At 38.9% G+C, this 24,179-nt stretch overlaps 1 protein-coding gene and 1 pseudogene across 34 annotated transcripts in view; both read left to right on the top strand.

Annotated features, from left to right (window-relative positions):
• Positions 1-24,179, top strand: part of Pbrm1 (polybromo 1) — a 110,196-nt gene that overhangs the window by 13,085 nt on the left and 72,932 nt on the right. For 29 of the 34 annotated variants that reach the window (XM_028891244.1, XM_028891229.1, XM_028891248.2 and 26 more), the window contains 9 exons: positions 1,114-1,261; positions 4,550-4,693; positions 10,650-10,766; positions 14,293-14,361; positions 15,814-15,912; positions 19,621-19,706; positions 20,320-20,415; positions 21,356-21,447; positions 23,899-24,112. In XM_028891244.1, coding sequence (XP_028747077.1) covers positions 1,114-1,261; positions 4,550-4,693; positions 10,650-10,766; positions 14,293-14,361; positions 15,814-15,912; positions 19,621-19,706; positions 20,320-20,415; positions 21,356-21,447; positions 23,899-24,112 — 1,065 coding nt within the window. The remainder of the gene's footprint in view (positions 1-1,113; positions 1,262-4,549; positions 4,694-10,649; positions 10,767-14,292; positions 14,362-15,813; positions 15,913-19,620; positions 19,707-20,319; positions 20,416-21,355; positions 21,448-23,898; positions 24,113-24,179) is intronic. The other 5 variants (XM_028891258.1, XM_028891231.2, XM_028891257.2 and 2 more) reach the window with 1 other exon arrangement.
• LOC114708199 lies at positions 2,499-2,618 on the top strand (annotated as a pseudogene).

Below are 24,179 nucleotides of genomic sequence, written 5' to 3'. Positions count from 1 at the left end.
AAAGGAGATTAAACCCTAGTGACCATAACATTCTTTGAATGTATTAACTTTTCTGTTACACATCTAAAAGGGAACTAAATAACCTTATTGGGAAATTGAGAAAATAATCACTCAGATTATTTTTAAGTTTGCTTGTTTTGTGGAACTCCTTTAGAAAAAAGCCAGAAAGACTATTAATGTCCATGATCCCAAGAAATTATCTTAAGAACTGAAAACTTTCCTAATTGCCTTTGTTTCCTTTTCTGTCCCCCCTTTTCAGGGTATAACTGCTATCACTATTCTAGGTTTGCCCATCTTTACCCCACTTTGGTAGTGTTGAGGATTGAGCAAGGGCCATGTTCATGCTAGGCAAGCGCCCTGACACATAGTTGCATCCCTAGCCCACTATCTGCATTTGTGTCTATCATTCCTGTAACATTGTATTTAGATGTAGCTCCTGTTCCTTCACACTTGATAAGCATCTTTCTCCTTTGTACCTTTATTAGTTGATTGTGAAGCACTATAAGTAATAGTACATGACAAGAAAAGGTTCTGCGGTCACTAAGTGGGAAAGGAAAACCCTTTTTGTGATTTTTGTTTGTTTGTTTTTGTTTGAGACGGGGTCTCACTAGGTAGCTCCAGCTGTTTTGAAACTCACTCTGTAGCCCAGGCTGACCTCAAACTCACAGAGATCCACCTGCCTCTGCCTCTCAAGTGCTAGGATTAAAGGTGTGCGCCACTACACTTGGCTCATTGTGTAATTTTTAAAAAGAGCTTTGAATTGTGTTCTGAGCCACTTTGGAAACTAGGAAATGTAAGTTATTTTTATACAAGATACCAATGGCATACGTTTAGTTCTGGGACCTTTAACCTTAGATATTTGGCATATAAAGTTGATCATTCTGTTAACTTAGATTTTTTGTTTTGTGTGATTAATACATATTTTGAAAAGAAAACACATCTGCACCTTGCTTTCGTTATTTCCTTTTCGCTATAGTAACGAGGGCAAGTCCCTTGATAAATTTCTAATTCTATTTGTTGCTTGGTGTGTTGGATATTACACAAATAGTTTTGAAATACAACTTTTTATAAGCTTTGGATTAATGTCATTAAAAGATATTTAAATTTTAACAGAAATCAACCAGACTATTATGAAGTGGTTTCTCAGCCTATTGACTTAATGAAAATTCAACAGAAACTGAAAATGGAAGAGTATGATGATGTTAATCTGCTGACTGCAGACTTCCAGTTGCTTTTTAACAATGCAAAGGCCTATTATAAGGTAAGAAAGCATCAGATTTGGAAAGGATCTAATTTTATAATTGTCTTGTTTTTATAATCTTTTAAATTTTAAAATTTTATTTATTTAATTTGGGAGAACTATATAGTAGGTATTGGCTGACCTTGAGCTTCTGATCTTCTTGCCTCCATCTTCAAAGTACTAGGATTACAGATGTATGTCACCATGCCCAGTAATTGTTTAAAAAAGATAATATGTATATCTTTATATATATATACTTAGAAAATATATGTATTATATTATACATTATATATCATATATATTACATTATATACATATAATGTGCATGCATGTTTTGCCTGCATGTATGTAAGTGCATCATGTATGTATAATGCCCACAGAGGCCAGAAGAGAACATCAGGTCCTCTAAAATGAGTTCCAGATGGTGTAAGCTGCTGTGTGAGTGTTTGGAACCAAACTCTGGTCCTCTGTAAGAGCAGTCAGTATTCTTAACTGCTGAGCTATCTTTGCAGCCCCAAGCTAGCTTTTTAATATTTAGCAATTATTCAGATAAGTAATAGTTTTTCTACCTTATTTTATTGTTGTTTTGATTTTTGTTTGTGTAATTGGTTTGGAGGGAATTTTTTGTTTTGTTTTGTGGAAACAAGGTCTCAATATGTAACCAAGGCTGGCTGGTCTCAAACTTGCTGTCTTTGTATTTTTATATTCTGGAAATTAAAATATTTTGAATACTAACCATTTTTAAATTATGTTTCGAATATCTTTGCATTGTGTGTTTTAAACTTTTTTTTTTAATGCTAGGGATTGAATCTTATTTAAATGGCACTCTTACTTTTGAACAACCACAGCCTCCAATTTTTGTAGTCTGATGAATATGTTTTTATTTATTTGTTTGTGGTTTTTTTTGAGACAGAGTTTCTCTGTAAAATAGCTGGGCTGTCCTTGAACTCGATTTATAGACCAGGCTGTCCTTGAACTCACAGTGATCTGTCTATCTCTGCCTCCCCAGTGCTGGGATTAAAAGCATGCTCCACCACCACCCTGTTGTTTTGTAAAATTTTTAAGATTTTAGTTTTGATTTATTTCATCTAAAATTTAGTATTTGTAAAGTCTTAGTAAAGTATTTTATTCTTTTTCATTAAAAAAAAATCTCTGCTGGGATTGAACCTCAGGATTTCAATATGTCAACTATATGTTGTACCACGGGTATATCCCCAGCCTCAAGAAATTTTAAGTTTCAATAGTTAACTTGTCAAAAATCTATGGCCATACTACCCTGAATTCTTCAGATCTCATCTGATCTCGGAAGCTAAGCAGGGTCGGGCCTGGTTAGTACTTGGATGGGAGATCACCTGGGAATACTGGTGTGCTGTAGACTTAAAAAAAAAAAAAAAAAAAAAAAAGCAGCAGCAGCTAATTACATATCACTACTACATGCAAACAATACTTTATAAAAAATGTAAACAAGACTTTATAATAATTATGCTCTGGGCACCTCTTCTTATTCATACTGCCTAGTACTTTTTTTGTAGCAGAATTTGAATTCCATACATGAATATTATTTTACATATTTTTTTACTCACAAATTTACAACTTTGGTGTTGCTTTGCGATAGGGTCTCTGTGTAGCCTGACTATCCCTGGTACTGACTGTGTAACCTGAACTGGCTTCATACTCATGGCAGTCCTTCTGCCTCAGATTTACAAATATTAGGATTACAGACTCATGCAACCATACCTAACTTTTTACTTTTTTTTTTTTTCTGCATTGCTTTAAGAACTTAACTGGGAGCTGGGGCTACATGTAGCTCAGATATAGAGCCCTAGCTTAACATGTGCAAAGCTTTAGGGTAGATCTTTAGTACCTGAGGAAAAAAGTTGGCTATATCTGTTATTACTGCTGCAGTTTCTTTAAAGGTGATCTGTTTTTCTGGCTCTTTTCTTTTTGGTTTTATTGTGATGCATCTAGATGTCCCTCTCTTTTTACTTGTGAGCTTTGCTTCCTAAATTTTGGGTTGATATTTTTTTCTCAGGGGAAGTTTTCAGCCTTAATATTTTCATATATTGCTTATACTTCATTCTCTCTTCTTTTAGACTGGCAATTGTCTTAGATAGGGTTTATATTGCTGTGAAGAGACATCATTACCATGGCAACTCTTTTTATTATTATTATTTATTTTTGTTTTATTTGCATTGGTGTTTTGCCTGCATATATGTTTGTATGAGAGTGTCAGATGTTGAAGTTACAGACAGTTGTGAGCTTCCATGTGGGTGCTGGGAATTGAACCTGGGTCCTCTGGAAGAGCAGTCAGTGCTCTTAACCACTGTGCCATCTCTCCAGCTCCCCCCATCCCCCATCCATCATGGAAACTCTAATAAAGGAAAGCGTTTGATTGGGCCTGGTTTACAGTTCAAAGGTTTAGTGCATTATCGACATGGTAGGAAGCATGGCAGCATGCAGGTAGACATGGTTTTGGAGAAAGAACTGAGAGTCCTACATCTGGATTGGCAGGCAACAGGAAGAGAAAGTGACACTGGAGCTTGAGCCTCTGAAACCTCAATCCCAACCCAAGTGACACACCTCCTCCAACAAGGCCACACTTCCAATAATGCCACTCCTGTGAGCCTATGGGAGCCATTTTCCTTCAAACCCCCACAGCTATTTCATTGGATTTTCCTCCTATCTTTGTTTCTTTGAAACCTTTCTCCGCTTTTGTGTATTTAGGCATTGTTTTTTTGTTTGTTGTTTTCTTTTTTTTTTCTCTCGAAAACAGGGTTTCTCTGTGTTGTTTTGGTGCCTCTTGGATCTCTCGCTCTGTAGACCAGGCTAGCCTTGAACTCACAGAGATCCGCCTGCCTCTGCCTCCCAAGTGCTGGGATTAAAGGCTTGTGCCACCACAACCTGGCTTTAAGTATTTTTTTTTTTTTAGGTAGTTTAATTCTTTGAATATTTTGAAGTTTGCTGTTAGTCTATTGTAAAATAGAAATAATTTCATCTGTTTTTATCTTTTATAACAAGTCTTTATATTGACTTTCTTATATTGTTAATTTTAAGTTAGCTAATCATTTGTCTTCTGCCTCAAGTGTCTCTGTAAGTTTATTTCTGAATGCCTTCAAAATGCATGTTCATTTTTTTTAGAAAATGGATTAAGTCTTGCATATCTTCTAATCATAAAAATTTTGAAATAATTGTAATAGTTGCATTTTCAAATTTGCCTCAAAATATCAGTCTCTATTGAACAGGATTCTTTAAAACTAGCAATTATCAATAAAAGTAATGTTTCTTTCTTTGCTCTTTGCTAATGTATAGCCAGATTCCCCTGAATATAAAGCTGCTTGTAAACTTTGGGATTTGTACCTTCGAACAAGAAATGAATTTGTTCAAAAAGGAGAAGCAGATGACGAAGATGATGATGAAGATGGGCAAGACAATCAAGGAACAGTGACTGAAGGCGTAAGTGTGCATGCAGCAGCATGGGTAGCTTGGGAAGTAGGGGTAGATCTAATTTTTCTGGACTGTTGGGGGAAGTTGTTATATTGGTAGCTGAGAGGGTAAGTGAACCTTAAGCTAGAGAACCTCACTCCAGTTTCATGTAATCTTAAACATCTTGGACAATGCTACTCTGCTAGTCATGGGTGTTTTCAGATTAGTGCATATTTCCTGCTCAGTTTTAAAAATCATTATCAGGGGCTAGTTCAGTCCAGTATTACTAAATTAAACAGTGGATAAGGGTTGGCAGTGTTGAGTTACTTTGGTTCGGAGTACTTTGTTTTCTTAAGCTAGAGGACAGTTAGAACTGAAGAGGAGAGACAACAGGCAAACTGAAGATTCTGGCGGCTACTGGGAGGAGGGAGGAGGAGGAGGAGAAGAGGAAAGCATGCTGTTCACTTTGCAGTAGAGGTTGACAGGCAGCTGCGTGGCATACAGGGGAGGACTCGCAGAGAGGAAGAGAGAGGAAGCTCGAAGTGTCCAGGAAAGCATGCTTAGTCTTTTAACCAGGATCTGGAAAAGAGGATGGGGAGAAAAAGGTAAAATTGAAGGAAAATTATACTTGCCAGGTACTTTGTCAGTATCGTTAAAGGAATTAAATAGGCTTATTAGTGGTGCCAGGATAACTCTGCAAGCTGCTGTCAGGGATACTTAACAGGTTAGGTACTTACTGCTTGATCCTAGGAATCCACACGTGTTCTGAACTCTGAAATTTTGCAGTCGCTCTTACCTGTGCTTAGAAATAAACTTATTTGCTTTTCGTTCTTTTAAAAAATTATTTATTTTTATTTTACCTGCATGTGTATCTCTGTGAGATTGTTGGATCCCCTGGAACTGGAGTTACAGACAGTTGTGAGCTGTCATATGGGTGCTGGGAATTTAACCCAGGTACTCTGGAAGAGCAGCCAGTGCTCTTAACTACTGAATCATCTCTTTTTTTTTTTTTTTTTTTTTTTTTTTAAAGATTTATTTATTTATTATGTACACAGCATATGTGACTGCAGGCCAGAAGAGGGCACCAGATCTCATTACAGGTGGTTGTGAGCCACCATGTGGTTGCTGGGAATTGAACTCAGGACCTCTGGAAGAGCAGTCAGTGCTTTTAACCACTGAGCCATCTCTCCAGCCCCTGAATCATCTCTTTATCCCCTAGAAATAAATTTTTTGGTTTTTTCGAGACAGGGTTTCTCTGTGTAGTTTTGCGCCTTTCCTGGATCTCACTCTGTAGACCAGGCTGGCCTCAAACTCACAGAGATCCGCCAGGCTCTAGAAATAAATTTTTAAAAAGTGATATGCATGTGGGTGTTCTACCTATATGTATGTCTGTGTACCATTTGTGTTCCTGGAACCCAAGGAGGCAAATAAAGGAGAAGTAACTAGCAGAATGTGGCTGCTGAGGCCCCTCTGAAGCCTTTCTGTAGCTCTGGCCAGAAAATAAAATTTAGGACTTGGCCTTTTCAATGTTTTTTTGATACTTTCATACATGTAAATAAATGCATTTGGAGTTTTTAACTCCCCACTACCCTCTCACTTCTCAACCTTTCCCGCTGAAACTCTTCCCCAAGAAAGGACTTGCCTATCTTTATTCATTTATTTCATTTGCATAAATGATGAGAAATGGAGAAATCTTGCACATTCATATTTATGTCTCCTGGACTTCTTTTATATATGTAATTTTTTTTGAAGGGGAAAGCATTTCTTAGCTCCTAGTTTTTATTTAAGGTAAATTTGATATGTTTTATTTTGCTTTGCTGAAATTTTAATTAGAATATAAATTATTTGATTTTATTGTACTTCCTATGTATGTATGATTTTTCAAAGGTAGTTTGTAAAAACCTCTAGGGTAGATTATCATATGACTTAAATTATAGTATAGTTTAGCCTGACTTTTATTTTATTTATTTATTTATTTTAACATAATTCTTTATTTCTCTTGGAATTTCACATCATGCACTCCAGTCCCATTCACTTTTCAGTCCCTCCATATCCTCCCCTCACCCCTGCAACATGCATCCCCCCCAAAATTAATTAAAAACAAAGCAAAGAAACAAACAAACAAAAACCTCGATCTTTCCAATGCCCCTTCATTCATCCTAGTGGCATCGGGAGCTGTGGTGTGTCACATAGTATAAACCTTTTGTCCGCCTTCAAAATGTTCATTGCAATGAGTCAGTGGTCTGGTTCAAGGCCTCTACTACACCATCATCACTGGGCCCTCACCAAAACTCCTCTCAGATGTCCTGCTGTTGCCATAGTCATGGAGACCCTGTGGTTAGTGTTCTGCAGGACCAGTCCCGTCTCACACTCCAGCAGGTCATAGATGGGTAGATGTTAGGGTGGGCCAACCCAAGGCCCAGGATGTGGGTCTGGGTGGTAGCTGAACTGGTAGGTCTGGGCCATTAGGACCACCCCTTCAAGCAAGGGTCTGAGCCAGCTCTCCTGTGCCTGTGGTGAAGGGTGGGGGTCATCTCTTCCAAGTGCCGTGGGCCTAGCTCTCCCAAGGGGGAGGGGCGGGGAGATTGGGTCAGTAATGGTGGGGCCATCTGAACACAGCCCTCGGATTTCAACATGCATGGTTCCTATTATTCCCTGTGGTAACACGGGCCATGGACATCATCACAGACCTCAGCTGCAGCAGGAACAAGGACCCAGACATGCCCTCAGTTAACAGCTCGGGGCCGGACATCACCATGACCCTGGTGGCAGCAAGGCCCTTGGACACCAACATGGTCTTAGGTGGCTGTCTGGACACTGTGTATCCACTCAGTCCCTGGTGGCAACAGGAGCCATGGACATCAACCCAGACCCTGGCTGCTGCTGGGCCACAGATCCAGACACAGTAGCAGCCTGGGCCTGAATGACACCATGGCCCCATGTGGCAACACAGACACCAACATGGCCACAGGTTGTAGCCCAGATCCTGGGTATCCATCTGGCCTTTGGTTGTACCATGGACCAAGGACATCAATACAGACCCAGCCCAGGCTTGGATGTCACTATGGCCCAAGATGGCAGTGTAGGCCACTCAGATTGGCATGGCCCTTGGGTACCAATATGGCCCCAGGTAGCAGCCCAGACTGCTGGCATTGGCCCTTCGATGGTATCAGGAACCAGGGACATCACCACAGACCCTGGCTGTGGTAGTGCCATGGACCCAGAAATGGCCCTCCGCAGCAACTCTGGCCCGGACAACACCATGGCCCCAGGTGGCATTGTAGGCCACTCAGATCAGTGTGGCCTTGGAGGAGGTATGGCCCTCAGGCACCAACCTGGCCACAGGTTTCAGCCTAGACCCCAGGCATCTTTGTGGCCTTTGGTGATACCACTGGCTATGGACATTGACACAGACCCTGGCTATGGTAGGACCATGGACCCAGACATAGTCAGCAGCAGCAGTTTGGGCTTGGATGTCATCTTGGCTCTAGGTGGCAGCAAAGGCCACTCAGATAGGCATGGCTTCAGTGGCAGTATGGCCCTTGGATACTCACATGGTCCCAGGTGGCATCCCAGACCCCTGGCATTGGCATAGCCTTTGATGGTATCAGGAGCCATGGACATCACCACACACCCTGGCTGTGGTAGGGCCACGGACCCAGACATGACCTTTAGCCACAGCCCAGACATGACTTCTATTTTAAATAAAACTTCTCCCATTTTTATTGGCATTGTTGTATAAAATAATGGGTTTCATTATTCCATTTCATACGTTTGTATAATAAACTTTGACCATCTTCAGTCCCCTATTACCATATCTTGCCCCTCTCCCACTGTTCCCTTCCTCTACCTCTGTGTCCTCCTACAAGTCTAGTCTGTGAGGTCCTAGGGATCACACTGAGGGCTTCATGCATTTTAGGCAAACTCCCGCCTGAGCTATAGCTCTAGTCTTGGAACTTTCATTTTTAAATCAAGAATGGTTTTCTTAGCATTTCTTCAGTTGCTGGAATAGATTATATAAATGTATGCATGCACCCAGATTCTTATTCCACCTGCAGAATGTTTCTAGAGTAGTGGGCTGGGAGGAAAGAAACAAAGACCTTAAAACTTGAGACTACATTAAAAATAAATGTGAAAATATCAGTGCATGTGTAATTCAAATCATAAATAACCATTAATCTTGATTTTTTTTTTTCTTGGTACACAGGTGTGGTTTGAATCTGAAGTACTATTTACTATAAATTTTGACTTAGACAATCCCATTGTTCACTGTAGAAACTTGCTTCAGACTGGTCAAGTACCGTGTGGGACACATAATTTCTTGTATTGGAACAGTGACTTAACTTGGTGTAATTAAGTGCAAGTTGCCCAGTCTGAAGAACAGAAATCTATATGAGTGTACTCCATTTAGGTTTTTTTTTTAATTAAATTTATTTATTTATTTTACATCCTGACTGCAGTTTCCCTTCCCTCCTCTTCTTCCTTTCCCTTCCCCCACTTCTTTTCTCCACCCCCCCCCTTAACCACTCCTCCACTGTTTCTGTTCAGGAAAGGGGCAGGCCCCCATGGGTATCAACAAAGCTTGCTTGGCAAATCAAGTTTCAGTGAGACTAAGCACCTTCCCTTGTATTAAGGCTGGGCAAGGCAACCCAGTATAAGGAGTAGGTTCCCAAAAGCCAGCCAAAGCCTTAGGGAGAACACCTGGAGTCCCACAAGTAGACCAAGCTACATAACTGTCACATATATGTAAAGGGCCTAGGTCCCTTGCAGGCTCCCTGGTTGTCAGTTCAGACTCTGAGCTCCTATGAGCCCAAGTTAGTTGTTAATGTGGGTTTTCTTGTGGTGTCCTTGACTCTTCTGACGCATACAATCTTTCCTCCCTCTCTTCAGCAGGATTCCCTGAGCTCAGTCTAATGTTTGGCTGTGTGTCTCTGCATCTGTTTTCATCAGTTACTGGATGAAGGCTCTCTGATGACAATTGGGAGGTGGGGGGTAGTCACCAATCTATGAGTATAGCAGAATATTGTTAGACATCATACATTGACTTTTTTTTCCCCCTCCAGTTGTGTTTGATTCTATCCTGGGTCTCTGGGCCATCTAGCCTCTGGGTCCTGGCACTCCAGACAGTGTCAGGGGTGGGCTCACTCTCATAGCATGGGTCTAAGACTAGACCAGTCATTGGTTGGCCACTCCCATAATCTCTGCCACCCTTACCCCAGCACATCCTATAGGCAGGACAGACTGTAGGTGAAAGGTTGTGTGTCTGGTTGGTGTTCTGATCCCTCCACTGGTGTCTTGCCTGGTCACAGGAAATGACCAGCTCAGGCTACATATCTACTGTTGCTAGGAGTCATCCTTGTAGATTCTGGGAGTTTCCCTTGCACCAGGACTCTTATCTGGCCCCCAAGTTTCCCCCCTTTCAGGTCATCTCTTTCAGCACTCTCCCTCTCTATCCCCCCACCCCCAACCCTCATGTTCCCATCCCTACTGGCACCCAGTCCACTCACAAGTCTCTTCTATTTCCCCTTCCAATGAAAAACCATGCTTCCCTCTTGGACTGTAAAGTAAAGGATAACCATCTACAATCTACAGACCCAGAGAGGCTAGGTAACAAGGAGGATCCATTTAGTTTTTTACTTAATTTGAGAAACTTGAGTAGACAAGTATTATTATGGGGCATGTTTTCTCTAGTTTAAGGATATGGATTTCCACATTCACATATATGGTACGTTTACAATGTTTATTACAAAATTAAGATTCATTATAGGAGTTAATTACAGAAATATGACAAGGAGCTTCACTAATTCATGTAGTCCTCAAGTTACAAGCTGTGTCCACACTAGAGCGTCTCTAAGGTACTCTTGAAACTTGATAAATACTGCTTAGTAGTTGCTCTTTTGAACTAGCTTTGTCATCTTAAGAACTATTTACTGCTTGGTACTTATGTATGGGTTTGTTTCTCTCCCTGCCCCTCCTTACCTTTTAGTCTTCTCCAAGTTACCTAAAGGAAGTCCTGGAGCAGCTTCTTGAAGCCATAGTTGTGGCCACAAATCCATCAGGACGGCTCGTCAGTGAACTTTTTCAGAAACTGCCTTCCAAAGTGGTAAGATCCAAAGTGATCAATGACAAATGAATTAAAATATTTAATTTTAAGTATTTTAAGAATTTTATTAGGTACTATTAAGTAAAATAAGATTAAAGGTTAAGTACTAGAGGTAGCCAAATGATACTCTTCATGGCCCCAGCAGACAGCACAAAGGGCATAATCTGTCATTTTACTTGACTAGAAGATGACTTTTTTTCCCTTAATAGGGGTAGAAGCCTTTTGCCTGTATGTGTGTGTATGTGTGCCGTGTGTATGTGGTGCATGTGAAAGTTAGGAGAAGTATTAGATCCTCTGAACTGGAGTTAGAGATGGTTTGGAGCTGCCATGTGGGTGCTGGGAATCTGCAAGAACATCAAGTGCTCTTAGGTGCTGAGCCATCTGTCAGCCCCCAAAGTTTGGCTTTTAAAACAAGATCATTAGTTGTGTGTATGTCGGGGTGGGGTGGGGTGGGTGAGAGTGGGGATGGGGCAGATTTCCTGGCTGTATTACTTGAGTGATTCCAAACTCATAGGCTGTTTTCTGGTTTCGTTACTATGGTATATAATAGTATAATTTACCATTTTAGCCTTTTTTATTTGTGTTAACTATTACTTATTTTTGTTATTTTGAGACAGGGTTTCACTACATTGACTAGGCTTGTCACAAACAAATCTTCCTGCTTCAGCCTCTGAATACTGGAATTGCAGATCTTCCTGATCTCTATTTCAGCCATTTTAAAATGTACAATTCTGTAACATCTCAATACATTCCCATTATTGTGCAGCTATCATGACCATCCATCTTCTAGGATTTGTTGTTGTTGTTGTTGTTGTTAGTTTTAAAAATTGAAACTCCATGTCTTGAGAAAAAAAAACAAAAACAAAAAAACAAAATTGAAACTCTAGCCAGATGGTGGCAGCACACACCTTTAATCCCAGCACTCAGGAGGCAGAGGCAGGCAGATCCCTGTGAGTTCAAGGCCAGCCTGGTCTGTAGAGTGAGTTCCAGGAGTGCCAGGGCTGTTATCAAAAAAAAGAAAGAAAGAACTACTGTGGAGTAAGTGCTGAAATGGTGTTATTTTCAAAGCATACTGTTAGAACTAGAAGAGTGCTAGAGCCGTGAGCAGTTTTGCAGTTTGAGAAGCTATAAATGGGATGGGAAATCATACCTGTATCTATATTAATCTTCTCTTATATGTGAAGCCATAGGAGGCCCTGATACCTTAGAAAGATCTTACTGGTCTAGAAAAATCTCTTCCCTTTTTGGGTGGAAGAGTACAGTTTGTTCCCCTTTCTCCATCACTAGGAAAACGAGGAGACCTAAAAAGAGGAAGAATTTATTTCTCTTCCTTTCATCCAATCTCTTGAACAGAGTCCTTTTTATACAAAGTTTATTTTAGATGCATATTTTATCATTGAAAAATTATTCTTGGAAGCAACTCAAATATGCTTTGGTAGATGAATAGATGAATAAAATATATGTACAAAATAGTCAAATATTATTTGACTTTAGAAAGGAAGGAAGTTCTGAGCTGAGTGGTGGTGGCACACCCCTTTAATCTCTCAGTACTCGGGAGACAGAGACAGGCAGATCTCTTGAGTTCAAGGCCAGTCTGGCTTACAAAACGAGTTCCAGGACAGCCAGAACTACAGAGAGAAAAGAAACCCTGTCTCAAAAAAACAAAACAGAAAAAGGAAGGAAGTTCTGATTTATGTACAATATGGAGGGGTCCTAAACAAATGCTAAGTGAAATCGCTAATCCTGAAGGAGAAATAGTGTATGTGATTGATCTTATGTGCGAGACTAGAATAGTTAAAATCAAAGACACAGAGAGTAGAATGGTGGTTTCTCTCGGTAGAAAAAATGGTCTGATGAGCCCTCAACCTCTGGCATCTGAAGGAAAAAAATCCAGCTTTGATAGTGGGAAGATGGCTCAGTCAGTAAAGCATTTGCCACACAGCTATGAGGACCTGAGTTGGGATTTCAGCACCCATAAAACAGCTGTATATAGTTGTGCTCCTATAACCCCAGCACTGAGGTAACAAATGCAGGAGGATCCCTGGAGCTCGCTGTTCAGCCAGTCTAGCCAGTTTGGTGAGTTCCAGGTTGAGTGTGAAATCCTTTCTCATAAAGTAAGATGAAAGTAATAGAGAAACAACTGATGTTGACCTCTGGTCTCCACATGCACACGTGCACATACATGAACACATACACTTGTCTTGATTAAGATCCAGTTGTTCGTTTTCATTCTGTGTCTATAAGAACAAAAATTATTCAGGGATCCTAGTGGAAGAGTGAGTGGAAAATTTATAAGAGCAAGAGGAACAGAAATTCATTGTGAGATTGTGACTTATAGAAATGTCAGGGGCCGGGCGTTGGTGGCGCACGCCTTTAATCCCAGCACTCGGGAGGCAGAGCCAGGCGGATCTCTGTGAGTTCGAGGCCAGCCTGGGCTACCAAGTGAGCTCCAGGAAAGGCGCAAAGCTACACTGAGAAACCCTGTCTCAAAAAAAAAAAAAGAAAAGAAATGTCAGGGAAGCTATACCCATGAATTCTCACCAACACTGTTGCCTAAAGAAGACCAGAACAAGGATGACATCAGTAGACAAGCTAACACGGAAGAAGGAAATCCTATGGGTCCTCAAGCCTAGACAAAGAACTACAGACAACTAAGAAACTTAGAGGGCAGGAGAACTAGTCTTCCTAGGGAAGAGCTCCCAAATTGGTTACCCAGTACCAAGTCCTATACATACAAGTAATATATGGACTGAGCAAGTTGTATTTCTATATTTAAGAACACACATATATTCTCTCCCGCTCACACAAGTAACAATTACGGAAATAGGGGCCAAATTTGAGAGAGCAAAGCGATGTGAGGGATACTTGGAAGGGATTGGAGGGAGGAAAGGGAAAGGGGAAATGATGTAGTTGTATTTTCATGTTATAAAAACTTAAAAAAAGAGCAAAACTACTTTTGGATTTTGGTCAGCTTCAGTTATTTACTTCAAGAAACAAAACTTGTAGAAGAGCCTGAGAGCAATTGCCGTGAGAGGCATCACGACATTCCCCAATATGTCTGTTTCTTGGGGTGAGCTTGGATTCAATGAATTCCACAGGCGCATCTCATGTGTGCCCCAACACAAAATCAGAAATGTCTTTCAAATAGTAGGAGGGAGGGAGGGAGGGAGGGAGAGAGTTCAAATTAAAATCTTATGGTTGTTGAGCATGAACTTTGTAGATGCAATGTTGTGTTGCAAATATGAAAAACTTGAGTCCATCCTGAATTTAAAGAACTGGATCCAATGGTGTGTTGCTAAAATTCCAGGAAATGGGAAGCTGAGGCAGAAGAATTTTGAGAGTTTGAGGCTGACCTAAATTTCATAGTGACACCCTGTCTCTCATTTTCCCTGAAAAAGAAAAAACACATTCTTTTTCAATATTCGTTAGCCACGAATTTCATAAAGTTTCTCAGTTTTCTGGTTGAAGAGTGGACTTACCTTCTGAGTTCTTTAGCTTATTGAACATACCTGTTTTTGTCTTCCAGCAATATCCAGACTATTATGCAATAATTAAGGAGCCTATAGATCTCAAGACCATTGCTCAGAGAATACAGGTATGATGGTGAACATCTGTAATCATGTGGTATAGGGCAGATCAGGTTGTATACTTTATTAGAAGATTTTAGAAAGTAAAGTAGATATTTCTTTTCTTTTTATTGTATTTTAGGAGAAGAGTATAGCTTAGGTTCAAGGTCCTAGGTTCAATCTCTTCCCAGTAAATGAAGGAATGCATAAGTAAATAGCTAAGTAAGTGGGACTGGTTATGGACATTTCTGACTATGAAAGCATGTTGACAGTAAAAGCTTTGTTGTTTATTTTTACCCTCTTCTAAATCGCTTTAGGATATCTTAGAATAAAAGTTACTTACAATAGATATTTGAATATAAGGTTAGTGAAAATAGGTACTTGTCCTTGTGCCCTTTACCTGGTGTGTGTGTTCCCTTTCTTTCCCAAGGGAAATAAATGCTCTTTAGAAAACAGGCAGAACTCAGAGTTGTGGTCAAACAGTTGGTATTGTGTACAACCTCTTTGTGGTAATATTGCCATTTCTACTGTTGTTTGTTACCAGGGGCCCTGGTTGCTTTCTGGTCTGCTGCTAGACTCTTTGTTCACACAAGTCAGGGATGGATCCTGCCATCCTTGACTTTAGTCATTCAAGATCTAAATTGGGAATTAGCTGACCCATGGAGATTTTTCTTTGCCTTGCTGCTAAGCTGTTGGAAAGCAACTATTTGCCAATGTTCAATCTCATGGCCCCACCTACTGCCTGTGAGAGTCCTTCCAGATGAGATGAATGTTCAAATGTTGGTTTGCCTACCCGCTATTCTCCTTTGCCTGGCTGTCTCAGTTCTGCCGTATTTGTCCCCGTCTGTGCAGTTTGTGCTATAGTTTTACCCTTTCTCCTCCCCACTGCACTTAATTTGGTTTCTCTATGCTTCAGAACTTACCCTGTTTATTTCTGTGTACCTAGCCATTCGTCACGTGTGTCTTCTACCTGGTGTGTGTGTCTCTTTTCCTCTGTAAGTTGGAAGCAGCAAATAAGTATCCTTGCATTATTTTGGACTGAATGAGCTTTAAGGCATAATAGCTTGGGCACATGGTAGGACTGGTTTTATGCTTTACCTCAATGGCCTGGTAAATAGAGGAAGTGTTACTTTACACTATTAAGTTTACTTCAATGAATGAATATTCATGTAGCACTTAGTGTTTGGTGCATAGTAAACTATGTTTTTGCTAAATAAAACTTACCTCACTTGATTTTTGTAGTTGTTTTTATGAAAATAAGATAGATTCTGGTTTGTTATATGTCACAAAATATACTTGTAAATAGGTATTAGTAATAATCTATAAAAGGGAAAATAACTAGGTATTATTTACAAGTAAACTTCCCAGTGATATTTTTTACTATAGTAACAGCTTAAAAATTTGTAGTCTTTTTCTTTAAAGGTTATATTGACTATTCTTATTAAGAAAAAATGCTATATTTTGTTGTTTACTATATATAGAATGGAAGCTATAAAAGTATTCATGCAATGGCCAAAGATATAGATCTTCTAGCAAAAAATGCCAAAACATATAATGAGCCTGGTTCTCAAGTATTCAAGGTTAGTGTTTTGTTGTTGCTATTTTCATTGATGATAGTAGACACTAACTTAGTGCCAGGGTTTATTATAACCATAAATTCTATCCATTTAGAATATAGAACTAAGTGGTTTAGTATTTACAGAGTTGTAGAGCCATTAATGCCAGTCAGTTAACACTCACTTTTTGTTTCCTACAGTTTCCCAAACCATGAACCTCCATCTACTTTTCTGCCTGTATACATTTGCCTATTTGGGACATTTCATATAAATGGCATCATATAACATGCATTCCTTTGTGACTAATTCCTAATATACTGTTAGAAACACTCACATATATAAGTTCTTTATGGACATATGTTTTCATTATACTTGAGTACATACCTAGGAATGCAATTGCTTGGTCTACATTAACTATGTATTTATCTTACTGAGGAATTGGCAAAGTGATTCCAGAATAACTTTACCATTTTATATTCCCATTACTACACAAATGCTGCATTTTTCAACATTCTCAGCAAACATCTGCTTTTCAGTTTTGTTTTATTATAGCAAACCTGGGAGTGTTAGAGTGTTGATTTGCTTTTCTTTAAGATAGTTAATGATTTGAACATCTTTTCATGTACATAGTAACCATTTGTGTATGATATTGTCCTCTTTAGAGAAATCTTTATTTTGATTCTTTGCCTGTTTTTTAAATTAGTTTACTTATTTTTTATTGTCACTTTAATAGTTATAATATATTGTTAATATCATATCCTCATCAGTTGATTTTAAAATATTTTCTCCCATTCTCTTTTCAGCTTTCACAGTAATTTATTTTGACATTGTTTTACTAATTCTGAAGAATTCTAGTTTGTCTACTCTTTTTTCTTTGTTTGCTTATATTTTAGGTATCATAACAATGAAAAATATTTACACCTATATTTCTTCTAAGGATTTTATAGTTTTAGGTATTACATTTAGATCCTGAATCTTAAGTTGAATTAATTTTTGTGCATGTTAAATAGGAATCTAAATACATTGTTTTACATGGGTTGTTACCCCAACACTATTTTAAAAGTAATTCTTTCTCCATTTTACTGTGTTGGCATCCTTATTGAAACTCAACTAAACTATAGATATAAGGGTTTATTCCTGGATTCTTCTGTTCATCTATGTATATAGTTTTTTAAAAATAATTATTTAGTCTTTGTATTTAAACTTCATAAATATAAAAATCATCTTTTGAAATGTTGTACATAATATAAAATAAATGCTTGATTCGCAGTTGCCCCTTAGAAACTTTCTGGTTCTAATAATGAATAGTTGGTTGTAGAAATGGCTTTAATCCCAGCATTCGGGAAGCAGAGGCAGGTGGATCTCTGAGTTTGAGGCCAGCCTGGTCCACAGAGTGAGTTCCAGAACAGCCAGGGCTACACAGAGAAACCCTGTCTCAAAAAACCAAAAAAAAAACCCAAATATCTTTGATTAACTACATATCATTGAGAATTTGGAAAAGGGTGCTCAGAAAGTCTTTTACTAATAAAATCATATATTTTTTTAATGCTGGCCAAAATACTCAAAATTGCTGTTGGTAGTTAATATTAACTTTTATTTGCACTTCTTTTATGCTGAGTTTATTCCTATGCCATAAGTTTTAGTTTTCTCTAGGGTATCTTTTTCTTCTGTGCAGCCTCCTTGGCTTAGAAATGGTATGTCCTTTTTCAGGGAAGATCACCTCAGTGTGGCAGGAGGAGCTCATATATGGGCTAGTCCACCAGTCACAGTCTGTAAATCCAGCAACACATCTTGGGTGTTTTGTTCACCTGGATATGTTTGGTGACTACAGAATCCACATCTAAATTCTTTGTTCAACATTCCTATCTTATTTTTAAGTATGTGCAAGCAGCAAAAATTCAGCACTCATTTTTTTTGGTTACCCAGTGTTTCACCTGGCCATACCTGCTGGCTCTACCATCACACTGCTGGGGTTGTACATAGTGCTTCTTTAAAGTGACACCTTTCAGGTGCTTGGTGGCTTTTCAAATATGTCACCCCTAATGGCCGGGGCAGATTCACAGGTGGACCTCCCATCTCCACCCCCCAGTGAACTCTGCAAGGGAGGTAGTATCCATAACATTGTTTCCTTTTAAAAAAAAATTTTAACTTTATTTGTGTGAGTGTTTTGCCTGCATGAATGTCTTTGCACCATGTGCTTTTGGTGCCTGCAGAGGCCAGAAGAGGGTGTTAGAACCTTTGGGACTGGAGTTACAGACAGTTGTGAACTGTCATGTGGGTGCTGGGAAGAAACCCAGGCCCTCTGGAAACGTATCCAGTGCTCTTAACTGATGAGCCATCTCTCCAGCCCCTCACAGGTGTTCCTGAAGTTAACATGAAAATTTGAACCTCTTGATTTTTATGATTTTGTAGGACTTTCTTAGTCAAGGGAGTAGCAAACCATTTCTACAGTTTACCCATCTCAAGCCACTTTCTTTTGTATTTTTAAGAAGTTTGAGGGAAGCCAGATATAGTGGCACACATCTTTAATCCCAGCACTCAAGACACAAGGCAGGGGAAATCTCTGTGAGTTCAAGGCCATTCTGGTCTACATAAAGAATTCCAGAACAGCTGGGGCGGTGGTGGCGCACGCCTTTAATCCCAGCACTCGGGAGGCAGAGGCAGGCGGATCTCTGTGAGTTCGAGGCCAGCCTGGACTACCAAGTGAGTCCCAGGAAAGGCACAAAGCTACACAGAGAAACCCTGTCTCGAAAACCGCCCCCCCCCCCCAAAAAAAAAAAGAATTCCAGAACAGCCAGGGCTACACAGAAAGAACCTGTCTCAAAAACAAACAAACCAACCCCCCAAAAAACCGAACAAAAAAAAGAAATTTGAGTGAGAATCAGGAATGAATTAGGAGGTACTTGAATTCTTAGTTCCTGAAAGGACATTTTAGTTTATGGTACTGTTTGCTGATAAGAATTTTTTTAGTCTAATTATTTTCCCTGAACTAAGTTGTTTTTATTTATTCATTTATTTTTATGAAGCAGAGTTGGAGTTTATAAGGAAGAAAGATTAGCATAGGCATGGGATTATTACAAAGGTATATGCTTAGGAAAAAGAATAATGACCCAAGAGCATGGGTGTGTGCTTCTTAACAGAGTCAACCTGAACTATGAGAAAGGAAACTTGGAATTTAATGTGTTAGGTTGCTAGTAATTTAAGCAAGTACATTTATTTATCTGAAATTTATGTAAATGGTCTTTAAAATTATAGAATTCCATCTTTTTTAACTTTTATATCATTTTATACAAATATAGAATTTATTGTATTTTGCCATTAGATCCGGTGTGCTTCTTACTTGCCAAATTATAAAAGAGCAGCAGCCTTCTAAACTTGTACTCACCTAGTGACAACTTGTGAAGATAATTTGGAAGTTTGTGGGATGGTGTTAGGGATGCAGTTTTGTGGCTAGTGAATAGAGAAGTCTGCTCCAAATGAAAGATGGACATGAAAGCCAGCAATGAAGGAGTCAGAATAGTTTTCTCTTTTTCCCCATTACTTTGTTTGTTTGTTTTGGGTGTGTGTAGGTCTAAACGTGGAGATAAGAGGACAACTTGCAAGAGTTGTCTCTCAGTCCACCATGTGGGTCTCAGGGATTAAACTCAGGTCATCAGGTTTGGTGGCAAGAGCCGCTGCCCACTGAGCCATCTTGTGAGTCTTTTTCTAAGTAAAGTAATTTTATCTTGCTAGGATGCCAATTCGATTAAAAAAATATTTTATATGAAAAAGGCAGAAATTGAACATCATGAAATGGCTAAATCAAGTCTTCGAATAAGGTAGGTTTAAGATATTTGTGCCTCTTTGCTGAATTTTTAGCTAGTAAAATCAAGACAGTAGAAAATAAGATTAATTTACAGCTGATGTATGATTCTGAAAACAGTAGAAGCTTTTCTAGCTGCTCCATTGTAGCTGGACAAAGTTATTTGAAAAGATGTTGGACATATATATTGTGTAGGATTATATAATACTGTATTTTTATGTTTGCAATAAGGATGTTAAATTAGAAGAACTCAAGTCTCAATCTGGCTTGTCCTTCATTAGGACTCTATCTTTGAAAATGTCTTAGTTCTGGGATTCCATTTCCTCTTAAGTGAAATGGAAACATTGAGGAACTACTTCAAAGTTTTCTTCTGGCCCTCATGTTTGTGTCAATATGGTATCTTCTGGTTCCATAGCAACCATAAGCTCATGAAGACTAGTCCTGACCGTTTTCTTCAGTGTCCCAAATCTTGACACAGAACTTGCTGTATAATAGACTCTCAGAAATATTTCATTACTTCTCTTAGAAGAAACTAGTTGTTTCCTTTTTGCTTGCCCAGCATTTTGATTTTTAGCTATACAGTCTCTGAGGGGTTTTTTATTTTATTTTTTTATTTTATCTTTGGATAGGACTGCATCAAATTTGGCTGCAGCCAGGCTGACAGGTCCTTCGCACAGTAAAAGCAGCCTTGGTGAAGAAAGAAACCCCACTAGCAAGTATTACCGGTGAGAGTAAGAGGGTATAGTCTTGAGAGCTGGCTCATGCTGTGACTGTTAACAGGCATGCTAGCCAAGTGGCTATCTTTAAGTATTACTATAGGTTTTGAGGAGAGTATATCAGCTATTTTACTTAAGAAGATTGAGGTAAGAGCTGGGCATAGTGGCATATACCCATAATTTCAGCATTTGGCAAACTGAGGCAGAAAGATTGTGAGTTCAAGGCCAGTCTGGGTTCCATAGCAAGATCCTGTCACAAAAGTAACCACAAGTAGGTTAAGGTTCTATATAGATCTTTCCTCACCTCTCAGATAACACTTAAGTATTATTAAGTAGTGTTTAGTGTTACAAATAAAATGTGGTATTAAATACTTGTTTATACTAAATAAATATTGTGTTCATAATAGAATTTATTGTAAAATGAGTGTCTTAGAGAATAACTAAATCCATACTTCATATAAAATATGGAGAAATATACTACATTTAAGTGAAAAACAAATTGTAGTAATCTACTCCAGGCTTTCTGCTACCCCTTTCTCTCCTTTTTTAAGCTTTATTTTATGTATATGGGTGGTTTGCCTCCACGTATGGCTATGCATCATGTGAGTGCAGTGCCTGTGGAGATCAGAAGAGGGCATCAGATCTCCTGGCATGGGAGTGACAGACAACTATGAGGTGCCCTTTGGATGCTAGGACTCAAACCCAGGTTCTTTGGATGAGCAGCTAGTGTTCTTAACTGCTGAGCCATCTCTTCAGCCCCAACTTTTCTTTTTTGAGAAGAACAAAAATCCCATTTTTCTTTGCTAAAACTGATTGTGAAGAATATTATAAACTAAAAGGACAGTTAATAGGAGTTATTTTTTCCTATTAGTGCATTTTAACAGTTCCTATTTAAGGTAAACAAATCATAATGCCAGTCTGTTTTCTAATTGCTCATTTTTCTTTGTAGTAATAAAAGAGCAGTCCAAGGGGGTCGCTTATCAGCAATCACCATGGCACTTCAGTATGGCTCGGAAAGTGAAGAGGATGCCGCTTTAGCTGGTAGGCGATTTTTAGATTGTGGTCCTTCTGGCTGAGGGAAATTGCATTGACTCTGGCCTTTCTTGGAATTGGTTAGTTTTTTAAGAAAATGTTATATTGTTACATTTGATGTAATCTTGGGTAAGTAAAATTGTCAGAGGTAAATTGCTTTGTGTTAATGGACATAATTGGATAAATACAGAGACAGGGAACTTGAACATAAAAGAATAGATAAAGATAAGTCAGGCAAGAGGCTAGAGAGATGGCTCAACAATTAAGAGCACTTGCTCTTGCAGAGGACATGGGTTCAGTTCCCAGCACCTACAGGGTGCCTCACAACCCTTTGTAACTCAGTTCCAAGGGATCTGACACTCTCTCCTGGCTTCCACATGCACTGCATGCATATGGTACTTAGATATAGGCAAAGCACTCATACACATAAAATAAAAATAACACTTTTTTAAAAGAAAATAAATCAAGCAAATAATAACCAAGAGTAAAGAAATAAATAACCAAAGAGTAACTGTAGCTTTCTTTATTGATTTCTCATAAAGAGGACTCTTGAATACAGATATTGACAAATAAAAGTGTTCTGTCATAGTAATGAAAGATTTGTTTCCTTGGAAAGGTGTTACAGAAGAACTCCAAGTTTGTAAAAAACAAACAGATGGAGCTTTGTGGGAAACTCGAAAATACTGTCTTTAGAAGTTAAAGGGCCCTTCTCACAATCACTAAATAAGAGGTAGTAGGTGTGGATCCATTTATCATGTCCCAAGCACCAATAGCCACCACCCCTTCCAGTGGTGCAAGGGATTGAACCCAGGCCTTCATTCATGCTAGGCAAAGCCCTAACATTGAGCTACATCCCAGCCCTTGAACAGAGTTCTTTTGTATTACTTGTTGAAACAAGTTACTGTAAACTTAGTGATTTAGAGCAACATAAATTTATTTTCTTACAGTTGTGGAGCTCAGGTGTCTAAAATCAAGGTGGTAAGTAGGCCAGCCTTCCATTTAGGTATTTTACAGGAAAACAGATTCTTTGATTTTTCTGATTTCTAGAGGCTACCTGTATCCCTTGGCTCATGGTTCCTTCTTCCATGTTGAAACTATAGCTCTCCAGCCTCAGTATTTGTTATTCCTTCTTCCTTTGACTCTTTCATGGTAGCATCCTTGTTATTACTTTTGAGTGCCTACTCATGTCAAGATTGTTACTAACATCTGCAAAGTTCTTCTTCTGACTTAGGTAGCATTCACAGGTTCCATGGATTGAAGCATTGATATGTTCTAGTGCCTGTTATACAAATTACTATATTAGGCTTGATATATGCATTCTGCACCTAGAAAATACATATTCCTCCCGGGTTCACATTTGTCAAAATTGACTATCTACTGAGCTTAAAATAAATTTCAATAAGTTTGAATGTTTCAGAATTATGCAGGACATACTTCTGATAATCGTGTAACAAAGATATCAACTAGTAATGAAAAGATAAAGTTTAAAAACCTAAATAGGCACCAGGTATGTAGCTTAGTTGGTAGAGCCCTTGCCATACATGCATGAAACCCTGGTTTTGTTGCCCAGTGCCTCATAATAGCAGCTGTGTACATTTCTGTAATCCCAGCACTCTCTGTAGGTAAAGGCAAGAGGGTCAGGAAGTTGAAGATCAACCTTAGCTGAAAAACAAAGACCTTTTCTAACCTCTTCAGGTTCCTGCACACACAGCATATGCACATACATACAGGTAAATACATCTTTAGAGAAATGAGTAGTGTGTGTTTTGTATTTCTATAAAAATTATTAATTTGCTTTGTTCTGGTGTTTTTATGACTTAGCTTCTACCTGAACATTTCCTTACTAAGGAATCAATCATTCTCTGATATTAGAGATGAGCGGCGCAAAGTCAGACTTAAGGCTGAATCACGTTTAAGAGTATCAACCTAATCTAAATTTATACCATGGTAAATATGTCAGTCTTAGTTTTTCCAACAAATACCTAAAGATAATAAACAGTATCTTGCTTTGGCTCACAGTTTTGAAAGTTCTAGTCCATGATGCGTCAAACCTGTTTCTCTTAGTCCTGTGGCAAGGCAGCATATCATACATAGTAGGGCTGTGGTAGAGTAAACCTTTACCTGTGTTGGGGAAGTGAAAAGCAAGGTCTCATTATCTCTTTCAGATGCATGCCCTCGGGACTCCCACTAATCCACATGTTTTAGTTTCTACCACCTCTCAGTAATGCTTTCTAGATGACTCAGGTTCAATTCCCAGCACCCACATGGCAGCTGACAATTGTCTGTAACTCAAAACCAAGAGGATCCAGTACCCTCTTCTGACCTATGGGCACAAGGACCCATGTATACATACACAAGGGCAAAATATTCATAAAACAAAATCTTTTTTATGAATTAATAAAATTAAATGTTGATTGTTTTGTCTTTATTTCCCTGGTAAATATGTTTTTGTCTTTCCAGCTGCACGGTATGAAGAAGGGGAGTCTGAAGCCGAGAGCATTACTTCCTTTATGGATGTTTCAAATCCTTTTCATCAGCTTTATGACACAGTTAGGAGCTGTCGGAATAACCAAGGGCAGCTAATAGCCGAACCTTTTTTTCATTTGCCTTCAAAGAAAAAATACCCAGATTATTATCAGCAAATTAAAATGCCCATATCGCTTCAACAGATCAGGTAAGACTGCTTCTACATTAATCAATATAGATATGTCTTCTTGTTAGTTGAGTCTGCACATACCCTA

Source organism: Peromyscus leucopus, chromosome 9 (genome assembly GCF_004664715.2).
Source record: "Peromyscus leucopus breed LL Stock chromosome 9, UCI_PerLeu_2.1, whole genome shotgun sequence".
Classification (NCBI taxonomy): domain Eukaryota; kingdom Metazoa; phylum Chordata; class Mammalia; order Rodentia; family Cricetidae; genus Peromyscus; species Peromyscus leucopus.
Note: the sequence above shows the minus strand (reverse complement) of the source record. Positions and strands in the feature narration are given on the sequence as shown.